This window comes from Limulus polyphemus, unplaced genomic scaffold (genome assembly GCF_000517525.1).
Source record: "Limulus polyphemus unplaced genomic scaffold, Limulus_polyphemus-2.1.2 Scaffold38, whole genome shotgun sequence".
Lineage (NCBI taxonomy): Eukaryota > Metazoa > Arthropoda > Merostomata > Xiphosura > Limulidae > Limulus > Limulus polyphemus.
Genome location: NW_013665648.1, coordinates 498,833 through 515,933, shown reverse-complemented (window position 1 = coordinate 515,933; position 17,101 = coordinate 498,833). Strand labels below are relative to the sequence as shown.

Here is a 17,101-nt window from a genome sequence, read left to right as displayed (position 1 = left end):
AAGGGTTAACCAAATAAGAAATAAGGACCAACTTACAATCTAGTAGGTGAAATAGCTGCACCACAGGAGTGATGACAGATTAACCAAATAAGAAATAAGGACCAACTTACAATCTAGTAGGTGAAATAGCTGCACCACAGGAGTGATGACAGATTAACCAAATGAGAAATAAGGACCAACTTACAATCTAGTAGTGGGAATAGCTGCACCACAGGAGTAATGACAGATTAACCAAATGAGAAATAAGGACCAACTTACAATCTAGTAGTGGGAATAGCTGCACCACAGGAGTGATGACAGATTAACCAAATGAGAAATAAGGACCAACTTACAATCTAGTAGTGGGAATAGCTGCACCACAGGAGTGATGTCCAATAAAGTGTGACTGTAATAGTGTTGCACTTGAAAATACCATATGTGGTGTGTAGAAACTTGTTGGGCATTTTATATAGTTTGTGTGTATTAACCTTAACAATGTATATTCAATTTAATTGTATACAGTTAAACTATTTATGCTTAAAAAACTGTTTTATCATTTTTTATTAATTTTCAGCAACAAAGTACTTTTGAAATTTCATGACCAGTATAGGATTAGAATAGTTATGCCACCGAGTTGGCAACTAATATTTACCTGAAATAACTTGTTTCAGTAAAATGTGTCAAATGAATCAATCTTTTAAAAAAACATCTTTCAATATAATGAATACATTAATGAAATGAGCTAACATGATTTCATAATTTAAATTTTTCTTAAAGTAACAATCGCTTCAGTAAAAAACATTTTCTAAAGTTTCAGTATCATATCTGCCTATAAGTGACCCCCCCCCACCTACTTTTTTTTAGAAATAAATCCTTGTAAGTCGTGAAATACATATATGGCAAGATACTATGCCTTTGGTATTGAAAATAATTGTATTTTAATATGCAGTGTTATTTATTTACTATTACTTATGATAAGGTTAAATTCTGAAAGTTTTTTATTTTTATGTATACTACCAAGAAGTTTATGCAGGTTTTCATTTAAGTTACAGTATTTCATAGTTACCATATAGCTATATAATAACATTCTCTCTTTACCCCTAAAAATGGGTCCTCTTCATAAAAACACTAGGAGTTCATTGAATTTGATTTAATAGCATTTAAGCTATTAATGCTATGCACTAAAATGGGTTAGTTACATATTATAAATCAATGATTCAAGTAAAACTACCTAAGGCATCTTACCTATTCATGCCAGTCAGATTCTCCATGTTGGAAAGGGAGTTTGTGGTAACACCCATGGCCATGTTAGACACAGGACTCATAGAATTCATAGCATTGAAAGAGGAGTTGGCACTAGACATGTTTCCTGACACACTGCCTGATGTGAAAAAAATTTAAATCTTACATTATTGTAACTGTAAGAATATGTTATACATTCAAAAGTACACTGTCAAATGTGGAAAAGAAATTTATGCATCAAAAAGGTAATAAAAAATTAACAAATTTACAGCTAAAAGGTTTCTGAAATATACATAATGTAAATGGTTAACTTAATTCTGGATACCAATACAATTACACAGCTGAAAAAGCATGTAGAGAAATATAAACTGCTTCTGGAAATTTTAGAATGTAACCAGTTGAAGTTACAAGATATGGAGGTTAATTTGTATCAGGATATTTACAGGAATATGTAGTTAAGAATTACAAGATATGTAGGTTGCATTGCATCAGAATATTTAGCATTACTTAGATGAGAATTACAAGATAAATAGGTTACACTGTATCAGAGTATTTACAGGATTAAGTAGTTGAGAATTACAAGATACATATGTTACACTGTATCTGGATTTTTAAAGAATTAGTAGTTACAAATTACAAGATAAGGACATATTTTACCAGGATATTTACAGAATTAAGTAATTGAAAATTACAAAATGTAGGTTACACTGTATCTGGATTTTTAAAGAATTAGTAGTTACAAATTACAAGATAAGGACATATTTTACCAGGATATTTACAGAATTAAGTAGTTGAAAATTACAAAATGTAGGTTACACTGTATCTGGATTTTTACAGGAGTAAGTGGTTGAACATTCAATATATTAAGACTATTTTGTTTCAGGATACCTACAGGATTAAGTTGATGAACATTATAGGATACATAGGTTACATTATCTCAGAATGTTTACAAAATTAAATAGTTGAACATTTACAAGCTATGAAAGTTACACTTTATTACGTAGACGAGTAAAGCTGAGTGATTAGTGGAACTTGCTAACCATTAGTTGATTACATTCAACTGATTGGTTATTCTCACAAGACTAGTATTCCTTTTTTTTCCAGCTAGTTTTGTTTGATTTTTAGTCATTTGGAACTATCCTTCATTTAATATAGATATTTTCCGACATTTGTTATTTATACATCCAGCAATATTTTTATTGTTGTTGTTGTTGGCAAAGCTTTCTGGTGATTAATATATACATTTTATGTTTGAAAAATGTTTAACATAAGTACTTCATCTAGCAAGCTCTGATATTTCTTTTTTTTTTCTATGAAAATCAGTATTGTTTGTCAAATATTGTGTATTATTGAATATGTTTCAAAAAATAATTTTTTTCCCCAACAATAAAAGATTTATTCAATTAACTGATACCTCATGAAGGACTATGGCCTAAACTAGTCATTTTTAAAAATCTTTTATTTGTGAGGATTTTTCTGGGTAATACAGTTTGTTAAATCAATATGAAAAGTTGTATGAAAATGTCTAAGTACCCTCAGAATAGCACTATGTTGTTTAAATTGTGTGCTTCATGTCATCAGAAAAATAATAAATATAACAAACATTATTGAGATTAGTAGTAGGTATAGATTAACAAAGTTGCATACACTTAATTCTTGGGATTGAGATTACAATTTTAAATGTACCCAAACACATTTATGTGATCAGGCACATGGATACTTTAGATGCGTCTACACTGTACAATGTGATGGTAAACTTAACAGCGTGTGCTGCTTTCACTTGTTAAATGTAGAGGAGAATTAGATTATCATGGGTTGAACACTAGTCATTATTTTGTATGCAAAAATATTTTAATGTGATGTGAGTCAACAATCAAAATACCGTATCCACATTACATGTTTATCATTGTTCATTAAACCAAAAAAAAAACCTTTATGGTAAAACTGTAAAGAAAAATTAGAGTAGGTAAGTAGGATTTTCTTGTATTAAACATTATTGTCCTGCAATATACACTATTATCAAAATAGAGAATGTTTTTTATGCATTCTATCAAATCAAGAATGAAATTACTTTCAGTTTTTTAAATTTCAAAACTGCTCTTTTAGCAAATATGCATTGTTGTTTTCCCTTCTTATAGCATAATTACTTCCAATAAGGCCTATGGGTTATAGGCTAAAGTTTAAATAAGTTTTCAATTAAAATATACTAGAGAAATAATAAATATAGTTGACTCATATGTACCATGACAAATGCTCTTCCTAATAATATTCAACAGTTCTTTACAGAATTATTCTTAATTAATATACACCATATATTACATACATTAATTATGCATTTTTACTACAAACTACCAAAATTCAAATTCATAAAATAATTTTCAAAGGGCTACTAAATGGTGCCTGGGATGGAGGGGTTGTCACCCAAGGAGAGGTTAAGATCTCTGAAATTGTTTTTTCTTGAAAAAAGAAGAGTTAGAGGGGATCTAATTGAGATGTTTAAGATTAAGGGAATTGATAGTGTTGATGCATCATCTTTATTCATACTTGATGGTAAGAATGGTAGGCCTAGGGCTCACAAATATAAATTTTTGCAGGGTAGGTGTCATATTCAGGGTGGTTGGCCTTTGGAACAGGTTGCCTTCAGATGTTGTGGAGGCAGTAGATTTAAGTGAGTTTAAAAGAAAGCTTGGTAACTATATGAATGATAAAGGCTGGCTTTGAAGTTTGTTTTTATTTAATAGTTTTAACTTAGTTTAGAGGATTGGACAGCCTAGATGGACAAATAGGTCCCTTGTTGTCCCTACACATTATGTTATGTAACAATTAGAAATCTACCTTACAACACTTAGAATAAAAGGCTGCTTGTTTTATAGAATCATTCATTCCACACAGATACTAATTACATTAACAACACTATAATGTGGTGTATTTTACAGTATATTACACACTCCCATATACACCAATTGCTTTTGCTAACTTTTTCTCTCATATTAAGTGAGAACCTGACTGATGTGGTGAAGTGATGAACTGTTTCCTGATTGCTAATTGTTCTGAAATGTGTGTAAAAAAAAGCAGAGAACTACTTTTGTTCCAGTGTTCTGCCCAGGGAGCGTATCTGCAATTTTACACAGAAAATTTTAATTTCATGCATCACAATTTTCCAAATGCGTGATTTTCATTCATAGATAAATAGAAATGCTTTTCTACAATTCTCGCTATCAATAAAACACTATTCAGTTGTAAGTTGCAACGTTTAGATCGCCTCGGCTTCAACAGGTAGCTTAATAGTATGTTTGTGTAGCCTGGTACCCTGTCACAAAATATCACTGTGCTAGGTACCTATCATTAGTCGCGGCTATACACGAAAAGTGAATCAGGCTACTAGCAGTTTTGTGTCGTCTCGTGTTATCTTGTTTTAAACATAAAGCATCCAAATGGCGACAGAGGCTAATAAAAAGAAAATCACAGACTTTTTCGGATGAGGTAACGGTGTTTGTCAGCGTCAGCCTACCGATCATGATGATACAGCTGTCACCAGTGTCAATAATAATCATAAAAAAGCAACAATCAAGAAGAAAAATCACAGCAAGTTCAGACAGGAATGGCTATCGGAGACAAGATACAAATTATGGTTAACATACAATTCTACAAGTAAGAAAATGAAATGATCTCTATGTTTAAAACATTCCAAGACGAATTTGTTTACATTTGGGACTTCAAATTTCCAAAAATCCATTCTGGATAGGCATTGACGGATCATTGAAATGGCATTACAAAATCTAAAAATGAAGGTGTTATGAAGTTGCATATTTTAAAAGCAATATCTAAAAAGGAAAATGCTTTGATTTCAGGATTTAAAATTGTCCATTTCATGGTTAAAAAAGACATAGCAATTCATCAATATAAAGATTTTGTTAATTTCCTCACATTTCAAGGTTGTGCTGACATTTCTGAACCACACAGTGGAAACAATCCCATGTATAATTTTTATAAAATTGCTATGGAGATGATAGAAAGTATGGCAGATGTGGTGTTTGAGAACATACAAATAAAAACTGAATCATCATCATTTGTTACATTTCTAACTGATGAAAGCACAGATATAACCATTATGAAAAAACTTGTTTACTGAGGGTAGTTGATTGTAAAACCATGACTTCTGAAACCTTGTTTATATGCAATGTCCACATAGATGATGGTGTGCAGAAACAGTCTTTAATGAGCTCAAAAAGGTCAGGAAAAATTACGAAATTGACAGAGCTAAGTGTATCGGACTAGGTTCCGATGGAGCAGCAGTGATGACAGGTATGAAAAATGGAGTTACAGAGAGAATGTACATTGTTTGGTATACAAATTAGCCTTGTGTACTTCACAGGCTGCAAAGAAAGTGAGTTACCTTCAAAGATATCAAACAACTATGGGTAATTTGTTTCATTATTTCAAAGGAAGCCTTTCTGGTTGTTGTGCTGCAAAACTTAAAAAAAAAATGCAGGAAAGTTTGGATTCTCCAATGATCACTGTCAAGGAAATGCATGGAGTGAGGTGGTTCAGTTTCTGCTCAGCATTGAAAGCTGTTTACAGGACTTGGGATGCTCTGTGTTGAACTTTGGAGCAACAGGTGATTATTTAATTTATGACAAGTGTTTCTTGATTTGCAATAAATAAAAAAAAAATTAAGTTGCAATAGATATGATAATTTATTAGAATTTGTTTGACAATATATAATTTAAATTTTATTCTTACATTTAATTGCAATTTAAACATGTACAATTCTGTTCATAACTGTTTAATTTATATTTTAGAATGATGCAACTGCACGAGGCATCCTCAAAGACTTAAAGTCTGTCCATTTCATTGGCACTAGTTTTATGTTGATGGATATCATTCCAGTGATGACAAAGCTGAACCTTACCTTTTAGAAGCAGATTTTAGATCCCATAATTGCTATGCCAGCCCTGCAAGCAGCAAGGTTAAAACTTTGGAGGCTATCTCAAGAAAATGGTCCAAATCTAACTGAATTTTTCAAGGTATCTTTTACATACAATCTTTTACAAACTATAAAATTAAAAAAAAGCAGAAATAATTTATTAATAAATCAGAAAAGTGTAGGAACAAGTGACATTAACTAATATTGCAGTAAATTTTGATAAATAATGCTAAATGAAATGAATGAATCTTGTGTATTTTCAGACTCTGAGTCCTGAAACAAATGAGTAAAAAGGAGTGAAAATTCACAATGCTATTCGTCTGTTTGAAGCTGTGCAACCTATTAAATGCCAGTTTATTGAAAGCCTGTTAGAAACTCTAAGTAATCAATTTCCAGAGGAGTCAATATCTTTGCTTGAGTCATTGGGTCATCTGGATTTATCAGTGATGAAGACCTTGATAATTGGGGCAATGAACACATTCAGAAACTCATTGATTATTATGGCGTCGATAGGGGTGAACTCAATAAATATATTGACCAAGAGCAAACAAGGATTGAATGGTCCAGTGGATTCTTCTATGTACCCAACTGATAAAATGTCAGAATTATGGGGTATTTTATCACCATGCCAGTGATCTACCAAACCTTTTAAAACTAGCATATATTGCATTTGTTTTTCCTGTACACACTACTGATTGTGAGAGAGGGTTCATTACCATGCCAGTGATCTACCAAACCTTTTAAAACTAGCACAAATTGCTCTTGTTTTTCCTGTACACACTGCTGATTGTGAGAGAGGGTTCAGTGCCCAAAACCATGTTAAAACATCAATGAGAAATAGATTCTTATAATTTACAGAATATTTAACTCTCAAAATACAAGGGGATCACCGGGAAAGAGTTTCCATATGAGGAGGCCATCTTCAAATTTAAGCTTTTTAAGCTTCTTGTTTCAGTATTTTTATGAAATAGATTGAGATTTTGTTGAGGTCATCAATTATTTTATTAGTTGAAGTATGTTGTACCTATATTTTGATATATTTTTCTTTTACCTCACATTTTTATGACAAATAAAATAAACATTTCCTGATCAGTCTACTTGCACCCATTTTAAATCAAATCATACGCTGTGATTTTTAAAGACTGCAATTAAAGTCAGTGATCAATGACAAGTTACAACCAGTTACTGCCATCTGAGTATGTATTTAGATCCTACCTGGTGCAGACAGGCCACTGATACCTGTTGAATTATTTCCTCCTCCAGCTGCTGCTAATGTTGCCAAGTTCTGGAGCATCATAGAATTGGGATCAGCTGAGGACACAGAAAGATGGGGATGTATGGTTATAGAAGTATCATATGATGTGTAATCATTGACAATACACTTTTGTCCAAAGCAGATCTACCAATAAGCTGTTATTATATAATTATAGATATACGATGACTTGTGTTACTTAATGGCATTTGATTAAATTCAAACTGGACTAACCATAGAAGAGTAGTATTGATACCACCATTTCAACATTGAAACAACAGAGTTTGATTCTCCAACTACATTTAGACCCAAAATGTTTGTGTTAAATGTAAATTTTTTACAAGCTTTAATTCAAGAGGTAAAGGACTTTATATATATATCGTTGCTTTTCATGTAGTACACGCTGACTGGTTTAATCAACAGGTAACTCCCAAGAATTACAGTATTCTTTCATTATGACCTTTGTCACGTTATACATTACAGAAAGAATGAAGTTAGCTATATCTAAAGTTAATTATAAACCTATAGATTTCTATGATAAGAAATCATTAACCGATTGTTTCAAATAATTGATACTGAAGCTATATACATTCAACAAAAAAAAGAAAGAAAAAAACCAGGTATGAGTATATTAGCATAAAGGTAATTAGAAAACTTAAAAATGACAATTACCTGAGTTTTATGATCATTTTTAACATTGTAACAGTTGCAAATAAATTAATGACTCACACAGTCACTAAATGTTAAGTTTCCTAACATTGCAATTTTTGCATGATGATTTGATTAACTAATGTAAAAAACAAAACTAAAACAAAAATGTTTCCTAGTGACAGATATTTAACGTGCAACATGTTTGTGATCAGAACTCTTATTCTAAGTACAAATAGATAAACAGTTAATTTCATAAATACCACTTGAAAGTATATGAATATAAAATGTAACCAGAGTCTCATATCTACAATACTTCATCTACTGTGTCAAAACACTGACTTACTACATCATTATTATTTATAATATCACCTTTAGCACTGAATCAATTCCATGGAGATAATCTTTTGTAGTTTAATCTTTATTTTAAATCACTTATTTTCACTTGGAAAACCTACACTGCTTTCTGTTAATTGAAAATTGGGGTCACATGCTAGAAATTAAAAGGTAAGTGTTTAGTGGAGTTTGCTAATTAATTAATTGCATGAAATAATATTAAATATTTAAGTGAAAGGAGAATGATCACCATTCATTAAAGACATTTTTTGAACTCCCCTTTGTTTAATGTAACAGACATATTTAGGTGCAATAATTTAGGACTAAGTTACTTTTTTTAATCCTAAATGTAGTAATAGTAGTAAGAAACCTCTATCAAGCTGAAAATATGATTAATAGTATTCCTTGGGCTTTTCCCTACAAATTTCTACAAGAATATCCTACCAAAATTGAATATATTTTTTGTGGATGAAAATAAATATTATTCTGTGAAATTTTCAAATAACTTTTGATATAAAGCTAATAAACTTTATTACCTTAAAAAAAAAAAACCTCACAAATAAAATGTTTCAAAAATGTTCACAGGCTTACATCAGGTGTCATTTAATTGAATTCATCTTTCAATGTTGGAAAGAAAATTTTTTTTCACACCATTTTCAAGAACACAAGATTCAGTCAAGAATACTGATGTTCATAAAAAAAAAAATATAGAACTGTCAGAGCTTCCTAGATGGAGTAAACAATTTTCAAATCTATAAAAAAATTATTAACTATCAGAAATGCTGGACTGTTAATTTTTTTGATATGTTTGAAAAATGTTCCACAGACTAGATCAATAATTATATGTTCTTTCAAAGAAATTATTTGGCTATTTGCAAGAATTTCAGATGAACAACATTTCCTTATCATAAAATGGGACAGCATGGGTAGGAAGGGCCTATTAAAACCTGCAGATAGTGCAGTATCATATGATATTATTAACCATTTGATCAAACAATTATTTTAAGGCTTAACAAAAACTGTGACTAAATACTCTTTCCTAGTGTGTATGTTAAAACTTTACAGATCAACTACAATAATTTCTTCCATGAATTATATGCAGTTACCATTAGTTTACCGGGTTTCATAGATTAGTTTGTCATTTATTCATCTATTCCTTAATAGTGAGTGACCTACACTTTGGAATAGCTTGAGACTTCTTCCCCAAAATTAGGGTAATCACCACTTTAAAAAACAACTTTCAGCCATTTCTTTTGTGACATGCAACTCTGACTTCTTTTTGAAAAAAGTTCTTTAAAAGAAGAAACTGTTTCATAACTTTCATCATGACCAATAAATTAATTTTAATTTGTACAATTGACTGGAAATTATCAAAGCTCTTAAGGATAGTCAATGAAAGCGGTCTTCCACATGTAAGTATAAAAGACAAAGAAACAATATGCATCTTATTTGCAGCTTTTCTAAACATACAGGCAATAATATTTTGTCCAAACGATGTTTACACAGTTTTTTTCTTTCAGATTTATAGTGTACACATCATCAAACTTGTCTTAATAAGTTATTAGCTGTTTTACCATGATTGTTTACTCTGAAAATCATAACATACATAACAAGATTGGTTCTCATAAGATTTAAAAGCAACTTGAAAGTCCTCCCCCAAACTAATTAAACAATTTTCTACATGGCACACATTTGTTAATAATGTACAAATTGTCACTGCTTACAAATACAACTTTTTTAGTGCTTGATAAGCACAACATATGAATTTAATACCAAGATGAATTTCTGAGCACATAATTATTTTTTTCTAGCTTGTACACTTTACTTATACACATAACAAAATGCAGCTTACAAAAATATTCAGTTCTAATGTAATGCATTAAAAACCTGGTAAAAGCATAACTTCTAGTTTAAAATACGTCAGTTTAATTAACAATTGTAGTCCCTAGATTTTAAGCACCTACAGTTTCTTTCAGGAGAATTTGACTTAAGAGAAAGCTACTCATTTGATTATTATTATGTGATGTCACCAAAGTTACATTAGTATTATGTACACTACCATATTAACATTAACTTCAGATTGAAGCAAGCTACCTACTTAGAGTGAAACTAAAAATCTATATGTTAGAGATAAAAATTTGATCTGCAACTGTAACTTGAAGATCTGGCAAGGTCAATTACTCTTGTTTAACTTATCTTTAAAGTATCCTTCTAAACACATTACACCATATCCTCACTCATTTCAACCTCATACACACAGACTGTTAGTATTCAACATAATAGAACATCCTCAAAAACAATCTCTTTTTATAAGATAGTACATTATGCCAACTGTTAAAAGTGTTATATACATGCATAGATGATAATTTGACATTCATTTAAAATTTTAGAACTAAAATAAATAAATAAAAAAATCTCTGTCACACTTAAGCTAATTTCATTTTGCCAAATATTAGATATTTCATTGCTCTTTCCACTTCTTATCTTATTGTCTACAATGCAATTTTATTACACTGTTCAAGCCTTACATCTATAAGAACTTTTACAAATTATTACTTTTAGAATATCTTGGTCAATCACCACCTGCTAAGTTCTACTACTCTGATTTTCTCATTGAACTTACATCTATCTCACCTTACATAGTTATATTTTATCTGGCACTGTACATCCCACTGGTCTGGGAAGACAAGATGGCAGGGGTGAAAAAGATACCTCTTTAATTTGAATTTCAGTTTCTATAATGGTAATTTCAAATATAAAAACCCCACCTGTACTATGACTTGTTAAGAAAAGAAACCAGCAGTGGTAATTTCTATTAAGACTTCTAAAATGTTGAACAAGAAGTGTTGACAGTTTTGTTCACCTCCCATGGTAGAAACTGCCCAAAAGACAAATCAAACTGATTTACAACAATACCCATCACACTGAACTATCCAAAAGGAAAGTGCAATAGGTTCAGAAGTGTCAACCACAAGCAATGAGCAGTGAACTGTTATCATAATCATAAAAGCCAAGTGTCAGTCGGTCATGCATGATTTCTCCAAATTCTGTACGTTACACGAATCCAGTTCCATTTTTCCTCCTATAATACTTCTTCTTTTGATTGTCTGTTCCAATTTTAGTTGAATTCAATTGCTAACATAGGCATAAATAGCTCCTAAATTTAGGCACTTTTTCTCCTACATGAAAGCCTGTCATGGAGGGAGTTTTTATACCACAGAGTTATTGAACACCGAGTAAAATTAGTTTGCTGTTTGTTACGAAGAGAAGTTTTTGAATGATGATTGAGTATGTACAAGAAATGTGGTTTTAAGAGAACTATTGCAATAATGCAACTGATGTTATAAAAAAAATTAATGTGATCAATGAATGCTGGGACAAGGATCGATGCTGGGAAGAGACACTCTTTAGGTAAAGGAGATATTTCTCATGATAGACTTTGGTTTCACAAAGCTAGAAAGTTCTTTATTATTCTTATGTCTGTTTATGGACAGCAAAGTTGCAAATGAATACTGGAGGATTCAAATTTGGTAGGCTTTGGTTTCCAGTCATTCTTGATGGGCTTTTATACTAGTTAGTGATTTAAATGATTACCGACAAGCATCAATGAATTAGTGTTATGTTAATTATCAACTTGTGATTCTAATTATAACTGCTTTGATTAACTCAAATTTCATTCATCTTAATTGAATAGCATCATGATACACAAAAATAATCAACTAAATAATATTAGGGTTTGTGATTTTTACTATTTTTGGTTAATCAACTACCCAAATAATTAAAATATAGTCATTAACATAACTGACTAATCATCCAGCTATATAGAAGGTTAATGCAAGGACTCAGGTTCTTAACATGAGAGAAAGTTAAAAATGAAAATGCTTCTGCTGTTCACCATAAAGAAAGAAGCCTTAGGAACTTATGAAAATGTTTATTTCTTGGATCACTATCTACTGAACATTAATAAATAGTACAAAATCAAAAACATAAAAAAAAAATAGTGAAAACGTATGACACGTAAAAAAGGCCAGTAGATTTAGACAAAAGGAAAACTGAAGTACCTTTTAATCTTCTAATAGGGATGTGCTGATATGAAAACTGATAATGCACAAGACACTGTTTACAAGTCAGAGGAAAACTGGCCAAAATGACCTCTGAATATCACATGTCAGAAATTACAAAAAATAAACCATCTGTAATAAAAGGCTTGACTGTAAATGGAATTTGAGTACATGCTGGACCAATAACTTACAATTTTACCATTGAATATACGTTAAGAAAGTGCACTGAAAGAACAGGTGATCAATTAATTGAAAGTATAGAGCACATTTTGTTGGTTCAACATACAGTTGTCATAATCAGTGAATGAAAACTACTACATGTCTAAACTAAAGTGTGTCAAAACAACTCAAACAGATATAGAAAAAGGGCTAACTTAAGCACCCTTTAGTCTGTTATGTGCTAATATTAATATTAGTCAAGAACACATTAATGATTAATTGGTATGGGGTGAATGTTTCTTTTTTAATTTTTCCCATTATTACTTAGTCGCTTTATCGATGATGTTATCAACCATGTTAGGTGATAAATTGGAACCTTAACATAATTTGTTTTGTGCATGTCAGACCCAGCACACACACATACACACACAAATATTTTCTTAAGTTACTAGTCTGTATTATATCCGATTATATTTATTCTAAAATTTATTTTTTGCACAAAAACATGCTGGAGTCCTTCATGTATGAATAAAAATTTGATGTGGGCATATATTGTTGAAAATCTTTGGTAATTTTTTGAAATACAGAAGGAAATGTCAGTGCCTTAGTGAAAGGTAATACAATGAATAGTAGAACAAAGATCTAAGACTCCACTCAATTGCTCTCAGTAAGGTTATTGTAACTCCATCTAATTGTAGATTTAACAGTACAATGATCTGACAGGAAACCTAAGCCTAAGAACTGTGAGAAAAAATAAAGACAATGTTCGGTCTGTTCTGCAATAGCATATAAATAAGTTTTCTTCAATGGTAATAATTCCTTTGAAGCAATATGCCTTCCATTTCTTACCCTTTGTACATTTGCATAAACCATTCCAAAAGTCAATACTTTTGATTGTTAACCATGCTGCTTAAATGCTGGTCAGGTGGATTCATTGACCCAAATATTCAATCAGTATTACTAAATAGTACATTGCTGCTTAATGTTCAATTTCATTAAAACATAAGTTGTAAGTATGCTGTTTGAAATAATGCAATATTGTACATCTGTACAAATGTTTCTATGAAATAATAAAGCTTGTAATTATAACTTTTTTTAATATTCGTAGGGTAAATTAGAAGTGAAACACTACTTTAAATTATAACTTCAAAAAAGTGACATACTTAAACCAAATGATACAGCATATGATTTTTTTTCAAAGCTCATAACACCACTGACTACAACTGCTGTGTCACATTTAATGACACGTGCACGACTGGGAGGTCAAAGTACATATGCCAACATTTTACACAGTGCCATTCAGCATGTTGTTAGGTATTTGATGTCAGAGTTATCAGCTATTCATTTTACCCTACATTGCTGAATTAGTGACAGTTCATGGAAGAGTAAATATTAGGTATAATATAAAGGGATACTGTAAATATGAAAACTGTATGATGGACAAAAGTATTTTTATTCTTCACATGAACATCAACTTGTACTCCGACACGTCAGAGTCCAATTGGATTGACATCATCAATTCATACATATCTTGAGTACAAATACTGTTGAAACTCATATGATTTTTTTTTTTTATACAAGACTTATACATTTTATTAAACGCTTACCACATTTTGTGTACACAAACTTAGTAAATTTGAAATTATAGTGAATATTTTTCTGTAATACTGGGTAAGCCCAATGGATTCACTCCATGCACATTTACTTAAAGGACATAACTGAAAAGAACACAGTATCTAAACAACACCTAATAGTGTAAGAATAAAAAAAAAGAATGACTGTACAAGTTTTGGTTCCTTACGACTTACTGATTGAATATATTTTACACTTTTTTTAAATGTATGTTTGTCTACATATGTACTCTTTTCACCAAAACTATAATATAAAGTTATATAAAACACTTTTTGGTTCTACATGTAATTTGTAGTATGTTAATACTTAACTCATGGTATTTCTAAATATATCGTTAATAAAACATTTGCCTATTTGTGTTTAAACTTTAAAAAGTTTTTTATTTCTTGTTTCCTTTCTTTTGTTAAACAATTAATATTAATGAATGGTAGTCGCTATGAAAGCCGCAGTTTTAGCTTGACGTGATGAGTTGTCTTGCAACATTTTGGTGTGTAGACATAACTTCAAGCATTGGTGAACCAGCTTTTCTGATGCCAGAATCAGAATAATCAGCAGAACATTTAGTTGTTACGCTACTCGTCAGTTCTGTACTTTAGCGATGTTTTTTTGGCTAAACTGAAGGTCTTAACAGCTTTTGAAAATCTCAAAAAGCTATGTTAAGTGTTTATAAGCCTCTTAGATTGTTATAAGAGAGATTTTAGACTATGATGAGCAATACATAATATACAGCAGCCATTTTTTTCCCGACCCATCCTTATATATACTAAGCACTACCATATTTTGTGAAATTAGAAGTTTTAGACTAGTAACAGATGGGGAACACGCCATAGGGGAAATTGCTGCAGATTCAGGATATACTGGGGTTCAAAGGTTAAAAAAAATTATGCAAGATTTATATATTAAGGTTAAAAATAATATTTGACAATTATAAAAAAATAGTAACTCATTTGAGTTATATCTCCACCACATACAGTATATATTAGGATGCTTTCAACCCCTCCTGTGGAGTTATCTTCAGGATAACTGATGTGGAAGTTAAATAAAAGAATGAAGTGAATGCAATTGAACAATGTGTAAACAGAAATAATAATATATCATTTGTCATTACAATAGTGAGATCCATGATACAGTAATATACAGAATAATGACAACTGAGAAATACCAATTATAATTTTTAACAGTATTGCATACTTATAAAAGCAAATTAATATAAAAGAGAGAAGTTGAAAGCTTACTTAGTAAATAATAAAAACAGAAACCTGACTGAATTATGATTTTTATCCTTAACTGTTATTAACTTGAAACAGAAGATTTGAAAATGGTGTAATAGGACTTAAGAATAGACCTGATGGTGTTACAAAATCAGAAGATAACAGGGTTTAACCTCCAACCCTCTTTGCTCTTTGTTTTTCTTTTTATATGTGTTTGAAGCAAAAAGGCAAGACTACTATCTCAGCCTGTGTGTGTGTTTTCTTAAAGCAAAGCTACATTGGGCTATCTGCTGTGTCAACTGAGGGAAACCGAACCCCTAATTTTAGCAATGTAAATTCAAAGACTTATCGCTGTCCCAATGGAGGACCTGAGCCTGTGAATGTACCTGTACTTGATTTTTCATTAGCATATCAAGAAATTATTTTGTGTGTATGTAATCACAGGAGGTAGATTAGTGAAAAGAAGGGGGGGGGGAAATACAGGAAAATGTAGAAATACTGGCTATAAATACATAATAAATGTGACAAACTCACATATCTTGCATTTATAAATTTTTCTTGATAAATATGAAAATAAACAGTCTTGGCTATGATATTAAGATGTATGAATCATACTTGTACAAAACTTTTGATTACATGTAGCTGCATTACTAAAGCTTCAGCAGTTTGAACATACCAGTATTACTATTGTTGGTTGAGGTCTGAGCAGCAGCAAGAAGAGCCAACTGTTGCTGTACATTCAAGGAACCAAAACCTGGAAAAAAAGAATATAGCTCATAATTCATTAACTCACCATACACAATAAAAAACCTAATTGAATATTTATACTGATCTTCTTGATTATCAAATGTTTGTAAACAGAAAAAAATAAAATAAAGATACCCTACTAGAACTTCAAATGCTATTGGAGCAAGTAAAGAAAAAACTTTCAAAAAAGAAGGTAAATGTAGGGATGGCATTTGTACCATCCCTCCATAATAACATAGGCATATAGTGTAGTAAAATGTTAACAAACAAAAATAGGATAAATTAAACTCAATTGTGTTTGGTTTTATATATATTGCTGTATGCTAATTCTTGCTTGTGCTCTTATGTAGGAGTGATGCAAATACCATTCCTACTATCTTCTTTGCATTGTTTTCAAAGGGATGATATTAGCTATCCCTACATTTACTTCCTTTTTTGAAAAGTTTTTCCTTACTTGTTTTTTTTATAATGCAGTGTTTCAATAGACATAGGAAGGTTGTATTTATGACCAAGTTCTAAATATAATGACATTCTGACTGTAATATTTATTGTTTCACCCTGTACTTAAGCTTTTTAAAGGAACACCAAATTTCTGTAAGAAAGCTAATTTCAAGGGGTAACGATAAAATCATTTACACTAGAATTATTTAAAAAAATTATTACAAGTTAATAATACTTATAAAGTGGATACTCCATTTGGAACTGTCGCCTAAATGAAAATTGTTTGACAACAACGTATTGGTTTTTGAGTTATCATGTAATAAAAAAGAAGAAAGAAGAACAACAAAGTTAAACTTTTTGCTACAATATTTACAGACATGCCCAAAACTTGCAACTCAGTCATTACATAGATATTCTTATAAAAGAAAACACTGTACAGTATTGTAAAGTTCTGATGACCTATTGA

The 17,101-nt window shown here is 30.8% G+C and overlaps 1 protein-coding gene and 1 long non-coding RNA gene across 3 annotated transcripts in view; one reads left to right on the top strand and one right to left on the bottom strand.

The window, feature by feature from the left end:
- Nucleotides 1-6,496, top strand: part of LOC111086272 — a 68,832-nt gene extending 62,336 nt beyond the window's left edge. Inside the window, exons 2-3 of the long non-coding RNA XR_002610997.1 lie at nucleotides 6,024-6,248; nucleotides 6,412-6,496. This is a non-coding gene — a long non-coding RNA (uncharacterized LOC111086272). The remainder of the gene's footprint in view (nucleotides 1-6,023; nucleotides 6,249-6,411) is intronic.
- Nucleotides 1-17,101, bottom strand: part of LOC106461373 (CUGBP Elav-like family member 2) — a 166,239-nt gene that overhangs the window by 9,705 nt on the left and 139,433 nt on the right. Inside the window, exons 8-10 of one of the 2 annotated variants that reach the window (XM_013921194.2) lie at nucleotides 16,124-16,201; nucleotides 7,364-7,459; nucleotides 1,225-1,360 (exon numbers count right to left, since the gene is read on the bottom strand). In XM_013921194.2, coding sequence (XP_013776648.2) covers nucleotides 1,225-1,360; nucleotides 7,364-7,459; nucleotides 16,124-16,201 — 310 coding nt within the window. The remainder of the gene's footprint in view (nucleotides 1-1,224; nucleotides 1,361-7,363; nucleotides 7,460-16,123; nucleotides 16,202-17,101) is intronic. The other variant, XM_022388480.1, reaches the window with a different exon arrangement.